This window comes from Scomber scombrus, chromosome 5 (genome assembly GCF_963691925.1).
Source record: "Scomber scombrus chromosome 5, fScoSco1.1, whole genome shotgun sequence".
NCBI lineage: Eukaryota > Metazoa > Chordata > Actinopteri > Scombriformes > Scombridae > Scomber > Scomber scombrus.
The window spans coordinates 27,714,063-27,731,909 of NC_084974.1; the positions used below are offsets into that span (position 1 = coordinate 27,714,063).

At 37.9% G+C, this 17,847-nt stretch overlaps 1 protein-coding gene across 2 annotated transcripts in view; it reads right to left on the reverse strand.

Moving 5' to 3' along the window:
• Window positions 1-8,621: 8,621 nt before the first annotated feature.
• Window positions 8,622-17,847, reverse strand: part of LOC133979955 (calmodulin regulator protein PCP4-like) — a 57,809-nt gene continuing 48,583 nt past the window's right edge. For both annotated transcript variants that reach the window (XM_062418497.1, XM_062418498.1), the window contains exon 3: window positions 8,622-9,390. In XM_062418497.1, the coding sequence (XP_062274481.1) occupies window positions 9,257-9,390 (134 nt within the window). In that variant the 3' untranslated portion in view covers window positions 8,622-9,256. The remainder of the gene's footprint in view (window positions 9,391-17,847) is intronic.

Sequence of the window (17,847 nt, forward strand, 5' to 3'; positions counted from 1 at the left end):
TGGACAACATTGATTTCTATAGGACAGAAAAGCCTTGAATGAGGCATCTTCTTCTTCATGTGTCCCTATTTAATGAGTACAATTAAATGATGGAGAGTCTTGTTAAGAGAGGTCGATGTCTGAATAGGCTGTTAATTGTACTTACTGTATAATTTGTCATAGATAATTGGTCACAGACCATCCAGGAAGAGTGGGGAATCAGGAGTTAGTGTTTGAGCTTAGATAAAGCTCATAATGGCTTACAAGAGAGGTGCATTGTCTGCTCACTGATCTGCTTACGCACTCACTGGGATGCATCCTAAGTCTCTTAAATTGCATCCCCATTTTCCTCACTTGAATCATTTCCTTGCATCGTAGTTCCTCCCACCACAGGTGCATGGAGAGATGCAAGGAAACCATGCGAGGAGAGAGGAAACATGGAAATATGTTTTTAGAGACATGACATGTCCTTTCCTCTGAAGCCTTATTGAAATGATGTGTTTCTGAAGATGGTGGCACTTTATCACAGCTGAACCAGCTTTCATTTTCCTGCTTTACAGCTGCAGTGACTGTTGATGGACTTTGTGTCCGCACACATGTGCACTGTGCTAATACTAATAAAGGTGCACAATTATCACTGATAGATCAGCTATTTTCTCTCTGTAGCATGTTAGATGTTTGACAAAGAACTGCACATGGCCTGCATACTGTATTTATACTGTATACGGTGTTCTGCTCAGAGGCACGTGAACTTTTTTTTCTGGCAAAAAGCATTCATATGCATTTATTGATATCCTGATGGTCCTGATGATCCTGTGGTTCTTTTGTTGATCAGACTGACAATCAACACAAATTAATAACTAGATTATGATTCAGAAAACATATAATATAACATTTTGCAGTGATAAAATTGAGTTTATTTGATCTGTATTTAATCCAGTATAACTGCAGTCATGTGTCAGATCAGTCCGATCAGCTGCAGTGGCCAGTCAGTAACTGCTCTCCAATATGGGGCCATGTCCCTGCTCTCATGTCTCCTCACTCATAGCTCCTCAGAGATCCCTCCTCACTCCTCGGAGCAATAATTAGAGACTTGGGACAGCCTTCAAGATGGAAGACCAGAACAACTTCCAGTTCAAGCGAGGAAATGTCAAATAAGAGACTTGGGATGTACTCTATGTCTCCTAATCTGCAAAAGTCAGTGACTGTCCTAAGTAACATAAGGCAACTTACTCAACGTTGCGGTGTGAAAGGAGGACACTGACGGTGGATGGACAGAAAAGACAGCAGCACAGCGCAACAGTGAGTTATTCAGACCATCAAGGAAAAACTGAGAAATATACACAAATCTATTATATTGTAATTTATTACCATGCATGATGCCCAGAGTAATCTCAGTCAGCAGCTCTTCTGGCAGCAGCACAGCATCTCTCCCTCTCTCCTCATGCAGGCAGCAGCAACAGTGAGTTATGGTTACTATGGGGACACACTCTGTTGCTCTGAAACTTTCTTGTGATTCCCAATAATAGGTTTTTAGGTTAGTTGTGAGGCCATTTCATTCATCCAAATTGTTTGTACTTTGTTGCAATTGTTAGACTTTGAAGATGGCCTTGTGAGTATTGAGAATAGCAGCCCTCAGGTTTAAAATGGTTTAACCAGCTTTAATTATACAAATCATATTGTGATGTGCAGAAAGGCTATTTCATTATAAATTTCATAACCTGTTTGACCTTGAAGATGGTCATGTAGCCTGCAACCTTCTTCCATTTTAGGCTACAATATATTTTTTTAAATATATAATTTCAGATATGAGATATTCTTCTAATAATCATTTCCTGTCCTGATCCATCCAATTATATACTGTTCTTGATGCAGTCTTGGTTTTCAGAGCATCTTCAATCTATCTAATCTAGGTAGTTTTGGGTTTTTATGTTTTTTGTTTCAAATTGTTACTGTTTAATTTTTTTTTAATGTAAAGCACATTGAGTTGCCATTGGGTTTAAAATGCGCTATATAAATAAAGCTGCCTTGCCTTGCCTTGCGTTGCCTAGTGCAGAAATTAGTTTTAAATTACCATTTTTTTCCAGGGGGGAAAAAGATAGTGATGTAAAACTGGACAATCATTGTCATTGGGAGGATCCATTTAGATTTGATTTAAACATTACATACAACTTTTTAAAGAATTTTTAAAACTTTAGAATGTATATTTGTGTGTGTGTGTGTGTGTGTGTGTGTGTGTGTGTGTGTGTGTGTGTGTGTGTGTGTGTGTGTGTGTGTGTGTGTGTGTGTGTGTGTGTGTGTGTGTGTGTGTGTGTGTGTACATATATGATGGATGGATAGATAGATAGATAGATAGTTAGATAGATAGATAGATAGATAGATAGATAGATAGATAGATAGATAGATAGATAGATAGATAGATAGATAGATAGATAGATAGATAGATAGATAGATAGATAGATAGATAGATAGATAGATAGATAGATAGATAGATAGATAGATAGATAGATAGATAGATAGATAGATAGATAGATAGATAGATTCTATTCTATTATTGTGTATGGTTTGTATTTTGGGCTACATCATACTTTTATGTTATACTTATTTGTCTGCTAGCCTGAACAAACCTGATCATTTCTCCTTTGACCTTTGTCATGGTTTTTGCAACATTCAGTGGCTTTAAGATATGTGCTGTCTACAAGACACTGTATAAACTTGACACAGGTCTTAGATCTATGTGAATTTGTGCAATGAAAGATGTCAAGCACATAAGCGTCATTACAGTATGTGGCTTTGATGAAGGCGTTTCTGGACCGGTGAGCACCTCCAAGTGGAACAATCACATCTGGTCCATCAGTTACGATAAAGGTTCTCAAGATCAGGTATCTCATCTATTTAATTATATTTTTATATATTGACTTGCATCCATGTGAACTGAATTAAGAACGGATGTTTCCACTAATAATACATAGTGTTAATACATAGTCCTTTGAAGAGTGATTTGCTGCTGTGAAGTTGAGGTCTCATTAGGGAGGGAGAAACTAGGTATAAATAGTACCTGGTTACTGGGATTGACTCATAAGGTCACTGGAGCAGCAATACTGCCAGGGGGTACAGTTTCTAGGACACTGTTCAAATACAAAGACAAAATGAGAAAGTATTTCAGGAGACAGTGAGTTTGCAAAAAGAGTAATATATTGGTTATTTTTTATTTTCAAACATTGCATATCTGCAGACATTGAGTATTGAGCAGTAGTGTATCTTAAAGGTTTGCATATATTTCTCAGAGGTGATGAGTTTACTGCTCCTTCTTTGACCCATCTCGTGATCTCACATCAGCAAATTATTTATTATATTCACATTCTTTTACTGTCTTCCTTACGTGCTCAAGAACTCAAAAGGAACATAATTCTGATCACTATTTGCTGTCTGAAAGGATCCTTGTCCCAGCCTGAGCCACACAACGGGAGGAGAAACCAGTGACTTAATCTTTGCCCCCCCCCCCCCCCCCCCCCCCCCCCCCCTCTGTATCATCTGCCAGTCCTGCAGGCTTAGAGACCTTACACTGCTCATTCATTACATACTACAGCTGCAGCAAGTATGACTGCATCTATGCTTAAAGTTATGGGTCGTTGGTCATCTGCTGCTTTCGATCGTTACCTTTGCCCTAAGGCTCACAATATCTTTACTGATCAAAGTGCCATAAACCATTTGCAGGCTCTAAACTAGATTATTCTAGTCTAGTTATCCTTCTATATACATGCTTAATTTGGCTAATAATTTAAATAATAACCTAATATATATTATTTCTGCTATCTGTCATAGGCAACATAGCCTATGGCTTGTGCATCCACATGTTATTCATGCATGGATGGGCAGTGAGGTCTCAAACAAGGCACTATGCTACCAAATGTAACTTTGCAGCTAAACAGTTTTGAAATAAAGGAAATATCGTCTGACGCACAGGAGAAAATAAAACTATCTACTACTACTATTAATGTGCTAAACAGTAAATAGAGTATGATTAATATACTTTATGTGGTATATACTGTACTGCGTCTCTGTAGATGCCATAACTCATGACAGCATCAGATAATAACTGCACTCTGTATTGTATTTGCTTCGGTACTCTCAGTACAGCAGCTCAAGTATGCAGCTGCTGTCAGTTCACTGATGTTGACGTGCTGGCAAACTGTTGCCAAGAAGACAAAATACACCATTATCACAAGCCCAGAGTTGATACTCAGCTATCAGATGACAAAAAGCAGATTTAGCACATTAACACAGCCTTCATTTTTGAAAGCTTGAAATGGATGCTTGAATGATCACACTACTGTATCACCTGAAACAGAGTGAAAGTCATACGTATACCACTTTAATCTGCTACACTCAGTTGAACCTGATGTATTGTGCATGCTATATTTTGAAAAAAATGTTTTTTGATATTGTACTGTACTTAAAAACCCAATAAAAATCCACATAAGTTACATATATCTCCCATTGTTAATGTATTACTGTAGAACAATAAATATAATTGGAGACTGAAATGAGGAATAGAGTAAAGACAAAAGGATTTGTTTGATGTGAAAACATGTCTGTGTTTCTTATCACAACGATGTGAATATGACGCTTTAATCAGTCTTTCAGAATTATGGCAGGATATTTCATTTTTCTGCTTTGTTCCTCACTCTGAAGTTTTTGATTGAATCCCTCAACACTCAATTTCCTGTCTCATCATTGCAGGAGAGTTATCAGTGGGAAAACTCACTATTGTGCAAACGTCAAAGAAATAAACTGTGGAGGCAAAACACAGAGAGGAGATTGACTGATGCTGTATGCTGATAAACTCAAATCATTTTTTAAAACTTTTACAATTACTGTCGGATAGAGTTGAAATCTTTCATCTAATTCCAGGGGAGGCATCAGTCATTTCTACACACAGGAGGCAATGTATTTCGTCACATCATGCTCACGGACAACACATACTTGTTGATTAGATCAAATTCATGTTAGTGTGACAGGCAACTAATGGTTAATGTAAATGTAATGAATCAAACCTAGTCGAATCATCCATCTCCCTATATCTACAGGGACCGTGAGTATGTTATAGAAAATACCCACGGCTCTAACCAACCAATCAAATGATGAATGCATGAGATGGTCGGTCTTCATAATACTGTAAAACATCTACATACACATGCAGCATATGTATGAAAGGAACCAATATGAGAAGATTTGATTTTTATTTTCAAGGAAATACATTCAAATTTATGTGTGAGCGGTTGTGTGCATTAGTGCGTGAAACAATCACAAAAATGTCAGTTTTCATAAGAACTTGCATGATTAAATTTTATCAGTAACCACAAAGTGTGAAATCGATTTCTGTAGCTGTCCGGACATAAGCAAAGGAAACAGTAAAATGCCATAAATGCTGAATATTTTCTTTTCCTTTAAACAGGAATGAAATATGGTAAAGATAGTTGGATGAACTATATACAGTATATGTTGCTTTTACTAATTGAGAGGGGTAAGGAAAACATCCTGCCCACCTCCACATATTGAAAATCTATTCTACTGTTAGGTATGATATTCTTTATAAGCAGAACAGAGGGCACGCCACAAATTTCACAGTCTCATTCTCAGTTCATGTGGAAATTTTCACCATGATACAGTTTCAATGCTTGTATCATCATATCATTATACCCCAGAATGGTTGATCCCTAGTATGGCTGCATGAATGAGTGCTGTGCTGCCGTGTTTAAAGCATGTTGAAAGGTGACTCTGCCGACTTTGAGCCTCTCTTCAAACATTAACTTTGAAATAGTACGACTCTGTCCGGAGCCGATGGTGGTGTGATTTATCTCCAGTGTCTAGTGAAAGAAGTACACCATCCAGCCAAACTCCAGGGACGAAGTGTGATGACATGGTTCACTGTCAACCTCCCACTACACTACTCTTTATCTGCTGGGAGCAGCTAGTCACACAGAGGAGAGGAGAGAAGAGGAGAGGAGAAGAGAGGCTTGTGCAAGATCATAAGAAAATCTCTATTATTTCATAATGTTAATATTATTATTATTTTATTATTTCTATTGTATTATAGTGCTCTCATACAAACACAAGAAAGAGTCTAGCAGAGCCTCTGGAGGATGATTATTCTCTGTGGGCCTCTGGATGACTTGCCACCCCCCTTTTTAACTAGTCATCAGGGTGGAAAATAAAGCAAGCAAACAAACAAGCAAGTTTTATTTTTACCATACAATGACCTTTCCTGTAAATCTAAAGGTCACCGCTATGCTACCTCTTAAGTTTAGAAACTATGGCAACAAACCTGCTTTATATTGATTTGTTAGCAGAAAATTAAAATGTACGCTTTGTACAATAATTGACCACATTTTAAGGAAGTTTAGAGGCTAAATACATAGTGTAGCTTTTATAAGTGCTAAAAGATTTTTTAATCTTTGTGTTTAAATCATCAGGAAGTATCAACAAGGAAGTAGGCGTCTGTGCAGTTTAATCTTCACATGCAGGGTTTACAAAGCTGATCTGCTGTTAGGATCATTTCCCTGGGGTGCAGAGGTCTTTGCTGATCCAGCTCAGTGACTGACCCCTCTGTGATGTCATGATCCTGATTTTAAGAGAGTCTGTGCAGCTTCTTCTTAACCTTAACAGTTTAAACTCTTGATATCATTAAACTCTTCAGTTTTCTGTAAAGCTTTCTTGATTAGAGTTAGGTACAGAGTATATTATTGTTAATTTATGTTAAGAATGATACATTATGCAAACCTGAAAGGCCTCTTTGTTATTAGGAAGGTCACTCCGCGGTTAAATTTGTGATGCAAAGCGGATGCCTTTGTTATTCATTTTTTAGACTGCACATGGTTGCTTTTAGTATATCATCAAGACTTTAAAAGGTTGAGATTTTCTAAATGTGTAGGAAAATTAACTCTACTGATCAGAACAGAACTAATTTGTCTCTGTGTGAAATGAGCAATGGTGTGCAGAAGGGGGCAGCAAGGCTAGCACTGCTAGCCCTGTCAAAAATGTATTTTTTCAGTTTTTTCCATAATTAAAAGGTAATTCTGAAATGTATCTGGAGTCAATTACTTGTTCAGTATTCAACTTTATCCAGAAAACGAATGGTTATATTTTGTGGAGCTCAAATCTCCTATGTCCTCTAAACGCATCACAGCTCCTTTCCTCTGCTGGGGCCAGCAGTAGTTGCATTGCTAGCCTCTGATCGAGCTGGACGCTGCTATTGGATGTGTAACGTTGAGTGACCGTATCATCAGCCAATCAAATGTTGATGTGTTATTGACAGAACGCCCTATGTCAAGCATTCTAGTGCTGGCCTGGGCGTCGTCATTCAAATGAGCTTGTCTGATTGGCCCATGGGCAGGTGCGTGATGACGCACTGTCTGTTATTATGGAAAGGTGATGGCGGTTGATTTAACAGCAAGATCGGTAGATAAAGATATGATTGCGGACCTGCTTCAGGTGCCTTTTTCATCATGAAGGATCGCAGGATGGATTTCATCTACAAGTCATCGGTGATTGCTAGTTTTTTTTAAAACTTTCTCTGGACCAGATTGGCGCTGCTATTGGGCTAATATCTCTCTCTCTCTCTTTGTGAAGTAAATTTAGAACCGTGCATGTTTGTGTCTGTTATAGAAATTGATTTTATTTGTGAAGTGATTTAGAAGTTTCCTCTAAGGATGCAGAGCAGTCGGGCAGTATGTGCTGTTTTTGATGTTGTGTCACATGGTATGTGCATTGTAAAGTGGGCAGTGACCTAAGGGAAGATGATCTGATGGCGATGTTGCATAGTGGTGTATGTATTGTAGGACATAGGATTATATGTGTGCGGCTGCTCTGTTGGCTGTATTGGCATACAATACTTTCTTTTGGGGCGGGGGCGGGGCGTTGGATTTTGGTGCTGGCCCTGACTGAAACACCACCGCACGCTACTGGAAATGAGATACATTTTGCTCATACACTACTCTTTTGAAATACAGGGAAATGTACCCTTAGGCTGTAACACATACAGTATTTTTGTCAGTTTTGTTTCCAATCTCACATGCAGACTGATGAGACAGGTTACCACAGCGCCTGAGCAGTATACTGTACTGTGTAATGATGGAAAGTGGCTCTGTACTGTTCTGTGATCATCTTTAACAGGAGTACGCCTCATTGGTGAATGCTGTTTGCAGGTGAGATCTTGGCTGCTCAGTCATTTCCACACAGCTGAAAGAAAGTAAAATATAGAATGGAGTGGCAGCTGGTCAAGTAAATGCCAATGCTCCCTCAATTTCAGATTTTAAAACTCAAACTTCTATCAAAAACAGAAAGTCTTCCACAATTAAATGCCAACCTAAATTGAACTTCAACTAAAATATACAAAATTTCTGCATATTTATATTGTTGGGTGCTGAGAAGATTGCTGAGAAGAGCTTAGTGGGAATCAGTCAGTCAGTCAGCCCAACTCTACATGTAGAAGGTTATCAAGCTGAGAAGGGAATATATTCAGTCAAGCTCAATATGAAGTGGTTTCTATTTATAACTTTGTCCATATTATTTCAATATATCAGGCATACTGCTACAGGTATTTGTGAAATGTTGGTATATTTACATGCACTGTACACATGTTCCACACAGAGTCTTTATTTATTCAATGTACATTGATACACAGCTTCATAGTACCATGCAGGTAAGACAAATGCCTCTGGGTGAAATAGTCTGTTAGGATGGGATATAGGCTAAGTTTCCTAAAAACAATCTTCAATCTAACATCACTTTCCATCTACTCACAAAATACAGGTATGTGTTTTGGGGGGTTTTTTTTGTTGTTGTTTATGTTTATCGTTGGAAACATAGTCCTGAGCAGTACAGAAAGGGATGGTCGGTGTAACTCTATGAGGCTGGGATTAGTACAAAAACATATTCTAACACAAACACCAGCTAGACTTCATGATATATGGGACAAATATGGCAGGACAGAAACCATATGTTTATAACTCCTTCAGTTACTCATGTATTGATACAGCAGTCAAATAATAATAATAATGATAGTAATTATAATAATAGGATACATAATGAAAATTCACAGACATGTCATATGATTAACAGGCTATTGCATTCTCTCTCTCCCCCACACCCCATCACAACCCCTGGAGTTCCAACAGGTATGAATTTATTTACATGCAAATGTCACACCATCGTCACTGTGCCGTCGCTTCCGCCCGCCGTCTCTACACACAGTGGCAGAGTAACATGGTGCTCACTAGGACTTCTCGACACGCGTCTTCTTCTTCTGGAACTTCCTGAACTGGGACTGGATGGCAACGGCCGCCTTCTCAGTCTCTGGGTTCTCCATGTCGATGTCGAAGTCCTCGGGAACGTCTGCCTTGGACTCACCTGGACGGAAAAGGAAATGTTGGATGTGACTCACAGCAGTGTGCAAAGACTGTAGATATTCACATAGCCAAGTCAGATGAATTGTTCATTAAACCCCTCCCCAATCAATCCCACGTACCATCATAGTTTAGCAACTGTATTAAGGTATGGCAGGCCTGTGGCGTGGTCCTGCTCCTGAAACTACGCTTAATAAGCTCCTCTTCACTAGCAAGGACCACACCCACAACATGATGCGCTTGAACGAGTTATTCAGAAAACTATTGATGAGTTCTTCTGTTGCCGACTGCGTTTTTGGGAGGCTTGTAGGCAGCACCTGGGCAGCAAGGCCCCACCAAAAACCTCCACTAAAGACTGAGCGGATCTTAAGAATGGTGCGACGATGATACATGGAGAAAGTGCTGGTATAGACGGGAATGAGTAGTTGCATCGTAGTGACCGAAATAGAACGACAGGTAGGTTGCGTTGAATGTGTGAAAGGGGCTTTGATAATGATATGAACGAAGTGACGAGATAGAACGACATGTAGGTTATGTTAAACTTGGTGTGAAAGCAATAGATGGTTGATCTCATGAAGGTGGAGATGTTTCGACGATGTTGTAAGCAAGAACTACCTGATCTCAGTTGGCCATTTGGCAGAGAACGATAATCCACCATGGAAACCCCCAAAACTGGTTTGCATGGTTCTGAAGACACTAACGTAATGTGATGTGAAGCAGTAAAACATCCACTAGCATTCCTCATAAATCACACCCCACGTTATAATAGTGGAGCAGAGCCCTGAGCAGTTGTTTCTTGGGTCAAAGGTCACAGAATAAATTGGACTCCAGTTTTTAATCCTCTCTGGAGCTTAGCCAACATTGACCAGGGCATGAGGACATGTGTGTAATCCCAATAAAAAACAATACAAGTTGGATTCTGCAAGCATTAGGAAATAGTATTTATCTTCTGGTCAATTAAGTCCTGAAGAGTGTATAAGTTAAAGTATAGAATAATATCTACTCTGTTAAACAAAAGAATTTACCTTTGGAGCAAATATAAGGTATCATTTCTTTGTGTCACAACTGGATCACCTATGTTGTTAAATGACTGCTAAGGAAGTGAATGATTGTAAAACATACACTATACTTCAATATGTAACAATATGTCAAATTCATGGAGGCTTCTTACATACATGATGAAGAAAATCAGACTAAACAATATGTGTATTTCTTTAAAGGACTAGTGGGTAAGATTTAGTGGCATGTGGTGATGAGGCTGCAAATTGTTGTAACCAATTGAATACACCTCTAAGTAATATTTCTCAATAAAGGTGGGTGCGGGTATTATTTGTCCAAATAATGAACATTTCATGATTAGACCAACTTTATAGTAACATGTTTTATCACATTTATAACTACTAAATCAAGCTGTTAAACAGTTATATACATGAAAAAATAGTAATTGTATGAGTGAAGGATCAAGCGAAACAAACCAATCAGTCGTGTTGTTGTTAGGGTTAGGGTTAGGGGTGTACATTTTTTATTGATTAAAATGTGTCATCTGCTTTTAATTCTTCTCTGAAGTAAAGGAACATGTAGCTGAAAGGAGAGCAACACAAGCTGTAGGTTATAATGAAGCAGGGATATTCAAGAGAGGCCATGTCAAGTTAACATTTGCTCAAGCTGGTTTCACTGTGGCTCAAACATCTGTCAGAGACAGCTTATGCCACCAAGAATTACAATCAGGAAGAATGACCCATCTGCATGTTTCTCTGTAATTGTTCTGTTTCTGTGATGTAGAATTAAGGTGTTCATATCACACATCAATCCACATTAACAGTAAGTCAATACAGTGATGGAAGAAGAATCCAGATGCTTTACTTAAGTAAAAGTAACAATGCAGCAATGTAAAAATACTCCATTACAAGTAAAAGTTCTGCATGAAAAAAATCCTATTTAAGAAACAATACAAAAGTATTAGGAGCTTGATGTACTTAGAGTATTGCAGTAACGGTACTTGTTTGGTCCCTCTGATGGATATATTATTATCTATGACATCATTAGATTGGCATGTTACTGTTGTAGCTGCTGGAGGTGGAGCGAGTATGAACGGCTATTAGCTAGCTTAGTCTCATGGTTGCCAACCTATGGGTCAGGCCCCTCCAAACGGTCACCAGATAAATCTGAGGGGTCGTAAGGTGCTTAATTGGAGAATGAAAGAAGAAAAAAGAAAGTTCTGATATAAATCTGTTTCCAGTTTTTGGACTTTTTCTCTGATCTTTGATTTTTGCTGAAATATTGAATCATTTGAACATTTATTGAAATGAAACCATGTGAGAGTTTAGAGGGGAAAAACAGTTGGAAATCACTGGTTTCATCTTCATCAAGCTTGTTATATTGTCTATTGTGTCAAATCTCCATCTGAAAAGTAATTAAAGCTGTCAAAGAAATGTAGTGGAGTAAAAAGTACAATATCCCCCTCTGAAATGTAGTAAGATATTAAGTAGCACAAAATTGAAATATTTAAGAACAAGTACCTTTTCAAAAAAAATCTCTAAATCTAAAAGTATAGATGCAGAAATATTCTGTCCTTACTTGAGTAAATGTACTTAGATACTTGCCACCACTGGTAAATGATAAGTTTAAATCCAAACAATAGTTATTATATTAGTTAGTATATTTTTCACAGCTACTAATAGTTTCTGTACAAAGCTCAGCATGCCGTACAACCCTCCTGCAACTGATTGATCTGTTCCAGTGTGATCAGCAGAGCCGACTCTAGAAAAACATGTATGACAGACAGCGAGGGAGAGGAGGGCGGATTGGGGAGAGAGAGTACTGAAAGCAGAATGGTGACTCATGTATTGACTATGCAGCTAATCCTTGGGTTCCCTTGGGGCTGAGCGTGAGTACCTCTCCCTCGCTGTTCAAGGAGGAAACACTAACTGCTGTGTCAAGCCGAGCTTTGAATCCTGCATTAATTGATATTGAATTTTCCGCCATTCTAATGCCTGCTGTTTTCATCCCTGCAGCATTAGCTATTGAGCTGTGCCCTCCACCATGTCAACACCAGACATGTTCATAATCTTTGTAGTACAAGCTGGTGACATTTAAAATTTAAAGATGTCTGGGTTGTCAGAGTGAAGACTGAAGGCATCTGGAGTTGCCTTCAGGGGCTGGAAACAATCGTATGACTATTGACTGTAGCAAACGGTTGAAATCCAATATTCAAAGATTTATTTGTGACATATTTTCAATATGTGGGGATGTAAAACTCTAGAAAGAGCGGGTAAAAAAAATATTCATGTCATTCTTTTGTATATTTTTTTATATAATTTCACCAAGTTAAATTATAGTGACATTTACATTCATTATGTATTATGTTACGTTTTCAAATATATTATAACAGTATTAAAAACACCTCAGTTAATGATGCCCATTTTCCAGTCACAGCCACACACTTTGTGGGCTTCTGTGAACGGGTGCTGTCGTCTACAAAGGTTAGAGAATCACTACTGTAGAGATGTGCTAAAAGGACAATGTGCATTCACAATAATTAGAATAAGTGTGAAAAATATGGATTAGAAAGAAGAAATAAAACACACAATTTCCAAGACATAAAAGCACAAATATATGTAATAAAAGTATTAATATGAACCTTTAAAATCCTAGCTGCTGGTTCGGCATCTTCTAACTCACAACGATACATTAATACAGAACTTATGGCTGAGGTTGGGGTGGTGGAAAGAGCTGAGGCAGCTTTGGGTGTATGAGCAGCGTAGTAGTGATAAGTGTCGGATTATAAGCCTAACAACTGTAAATGAACCGGTGATTGTGCGTGAATGAAACTGCTGATGCAAGCCAGCTAATGAAAATGTGATCTCAGTGCTCTGCCTGAACTAACAGTATGCTTCTTCTGAGTCTGGAGAAAAAAAATTATACACAGCGAATGACGTTTTAGCAGCATAAATTAAAAAGTGTTCCTTTTTACAACTTTATATTCTAAATATTCTTTCATTTTCTAATGCAGTTTTCTTCTGTTTACCCCTGCAGCATATATTAACTTTCAATTTCTAAAACACAAGTTGAATGAAAATGTGTTTTTTGGCTTTCATCTAAAAGCACAGTCATATTAAAAGAATAGGTACGTTCACAATTAAAACAGTAGTCAGGTGCACATATGAACATTAAAACAGGTGTTGCTTACTGTGGTCATTCATCCCACTTGTACTGACAATTAAAAGATCCGTTCATTATGCACTTTCAATATAAATGATGGAGAAAATCCACTGTCCTCGTTTTGAGTAAAACTGTAATTAAAAGTTGATTTAAAGATAATACGAGGGCTCAGCCATCTGAGTTGGATAAATAAAGTTGATATCTTGCACAGTTTTAACAAAATATTCCCTCATTGTGTCTCAATAGACAGTGTTTACCTTGTAGTGAAAGTACAGTAACAAAAAGAAGGAGTAAAAGATATCTACTTGATTTGTCTCATTTGCTTCAAATATTAGCTTCAAATAAACTTTTAAATTGGTTTCTGCACAGAAGGAGGCTTGTGGATTATACCTCCCATCACTTACACTGTCTGTGCATTGTGAAGGGATCTTATGGCCAGTATGAACAGGACGAATTACTACTGCAAGAAAAATATGTGTCAGTGTTCATTTGGGCCCCTGACTGTTGGACAAACTTGGAAAATTGTGAACCTATCTTTTAGCAACTTTGACAGTTGCTAAAACAGCTGTTTTACTTTATGTTGGTGTATCAGTACGATTGTCAGCATATTTAGTTCAGTCCTTAATTATGTATTCGCTGTGCATCTTTTTGCAATCATCGCAAACTCATTCAATATTTCAGAGGAATCAGACACATTTGTGGAAAAGAACCATATCATCATTTTTGATAAAGCTTTTGAAGCCCGAGAGAAGATTTTCATCAATTTTTATAAGACAGGAGGCAGAGCCTGAATGTGACAATGACATATCATTTTCCTCAGTTAAAGGATTCATCTCTTCCCCAACACACACACAAACACACACACACACACACACACACACACACAGATGATCAAATCTATTACCTCTGGCAGCATTTTCAGTGTTCCTGTCATCACCTAATAGTTTCTGTCAGAATGCCATTTTGGACCATTCTTGCCTTTGCATTCAGTGAAGAGGATAGAAATGAATTTATTTATGCTGTTGTTTTGTGTTGTAGTATCTGCTGAGAACAAAGCCTTCATCCCACAAGATCTGACCCCCAAGACGATTCATTTTCTTCAGACGTGATTTTCCTGCATGTTGCCAACTTTATCCACAGTTTAGATGCAATGGGTCCATGATAAGACTTGGTAAGATCATGCTTGGTTGTCCTTTAAAAGCCGTTCTGAAGCCCAGTGAAAGCTGGGACGTCTTATTGATTTCACTGCTTAATACCAGTTGAGCCATGAAAAGGATTTGTGGAAGTGGAGGAGGACGAGACACATTAAAGAAGGACTTTTAGACCTTGAGACAAGAAAGACTAATTGTGGAAAGCAGAGTGAAAGTCAGTTTTAAGCGTGTCATGTTTTACACAGTATTGGGACATCTACAGCATTTGGGCTTAAGACACCGCAGTGTGTGATGTTCTCGTAACTGAGACACAGCTTCACCTTAATATGAATAAAGCAGCACCATTGCTTTGGAGACACAAAAATAAGTCAAGGTAAATCTTGAAATATTGTGTTTGGTCCATGATCTTTCTTTTAAAAAATAACAGTTTCAGTTGTTGGAAATGCAATTATATGTGGCAGAAATACGACAGTGAAACACTGGACCACTCACAGCAGCCCCTTGGCTATTGCTGAGGTAGACCTGCAAGAAATGGATGAATGTAAAAAATGTAGAAATTTAGCTTTAAAAAATGAAATGTTGCTTCAAGTTTGACAATCATTTAAGTTATTTATTAAGTAAAAAGGTTGAAACTATGCAAATGTGATAATTGGACACTTTTGCATATATTTGAATACCTTTTGTTTTTTTTGTCAGATGAAGTGAGCCACTTCAAAATTTGTGAAGCATATTTGTCACGTTTGACATTTAATATACTAAACATTTAATATTGAGTTTTGATTGCAAAAGAAAATTAAGAAAACTGTGATTACAATAAAATAGTGACACTAATTACAATCAAAGTATCTGTAGCTTTAGTTGCTTTTCATATTATGATAAAACTGAGATCAATTACACTGTATTTATTTTCTGTTAGTCTTGTGCTCATCTGCCAATATACTACATTCGTGTTTCAAATTAGACAGGTCCGACGGCAGAAGCCCCCTGAGAAGTTTGCAAGCTAACAATGTTACCTTGTTAACAAGATTATTTTTTTTTAAGTATTTCAGCCACATTTCAAAATGACTGGCATGTTAAAAAGGTGAAAGTGAATGACAGTGAAAGTAAACAATAAAGGTAAGTGGATTCTGGCATGAAAGACGTGACTCGCATAACATGACCTGCAGTGCTCAACTCTGCAAATGAATCTCCAAAACATGCATCCTACAGTATACATCAGTGAATGGGACTGACCTCCAGTTTTAGTACTTTAGATGTACTGTGTGTGTGTGTGTGGCAATTTCATCTTTTCTGCTTTGAATACAAAAAGGAACAAAAAGCACCAACCACCTAGTACAGTACAGGACTTTTTGTGTATGCTATTATTTGCCTTACACATTTGATACACAGGCTGTTACCCTTCAAAACTGAACAATATCGTGAATGTTTGAGCAAGCGCACATGCAACCTTTTTCTATGGTATGTGAGTAGAATGCATGTGCATATTTAAGTGGGTAGGAACGTTTGCGTGTGTGTGTTTGTTTCTCTGTGTGTGTGTGTGTGCAAATGAGCCGGTGAGTCAGTTTGTGAAAGTCAAGAAAATATCAACGACCCCTAAGGCCTTGAAACGCCAGAGGGGCAGCAAAGCATGAGAGAGACCAAAGCGATCAATACGCAAATACACTCGAAGGACCAGCTCTCTATTGATTGGTACTGTGTGCTTGGTTTTTTAGTGTGTGTCAACTTTTATTTTGCTTTGGGGAGGAAGCGCCTGTATAACCTACTTGGATGTCATGGCACATTTTAAGAAAAAAATAAAGAAAAACAAAACTGTTATGTGGGATGTTCAAAGACCTTTTTAGCTCTTTCTAGCATTGAGTGCTTCTGAAACAGTGAAAACAGTTTGCATTTACTATAACAATATCTTACAGAACAAGATGAATTCATCATGGCTATAATTGAGTACAGTATAGCTAATTAAAAAGTGTGCAGTAAATGGGTCATCTTCACTTTGAGTGCTCGTTGCCAGCTAATTATAAAAGGATGACTTTGATCTCTAAGGTGAGCCAATTTGAAATTACGCCTGTGCCTCTTTGAAGCGAGGGGGGAGGTGCTGTTGGCGAAGCAGATTTTTAAAGGGGACATATTATGCTTTATTTATTTTCAGTCATATAAATAATGTTACAATGTCGGCAAAACTGTTAAATAATGAGGTAAATGTATATAGAAGTAATTCAGGTTGACTGCTCTGAACGCTCGGTTACCAACTGTTTTTTCTACTTTCAGCCAGAACTGACACATTTCTTCAGATGGTCATCTGCTCCATACACAACATATGAGTTAATTGCTCCTCTTCACTACTTTAGGTTGTTTATTCATTGTTTTGGGTATAGTCACACTGAGCCACACTGAGTGTTTTTCCATTACATACCACAGCAAAGTAAAATAAGTTGTGTACGTGGTCGTCTGCAGCGCTTCATCAAAAAACATCATCATCACTGTTGCTGTTTCTGCTTGGACTATTCCTCCCTGCATTATTTCTAACTGATCTGTGGAACAAAGAGCTCCAAATGTTGTGTCTACTGATTTTTAGCACTGCTAACAAACTCTGCTTATTCAATTAGGAACATGTTTCATTTACTGTAAAATTATTCACAACAGAAGTCTCCCATTACTTAGTCATTTAAAAGCTTTTAATATGAAGCAGTGAACCAGGAATTGTTGGGTTTGCATCAGTGGTAACTGTGGGCTCAGATACACCAGCCTCTCTGTGGGCTTTTGGAAAGCTGGGGGGCAGTGGCTGAATAAAGAGGCTGCATAAAGGGCCATAATAAGATAAATAAGGAGTTTTTCAACTCTAAATCATGCAAAGCTACACTAGTGCAATCACAGAATTAAAATATAGAGCTGGAAATGAGCGTAATGGGTCTCATTTGACAATACTCTGCAAGGGTAACATTTACATAAAGAAATTGAACAGTGTTCATCTGCAATGTCCTAGACAAATGAGCAGATGATTTTTTCCCTTTATGACAGTATAATACCAAAGGATTACCAAATGCTATCCTTCAATGTTTCCGTGTGGTTTGTTTGTAAAGTATGATGTTAAGCTGTCGTAAGCCTTTACCGCCACAGCTGTTGCAGTGACCGAGACCGTCTATGTGTGCTGG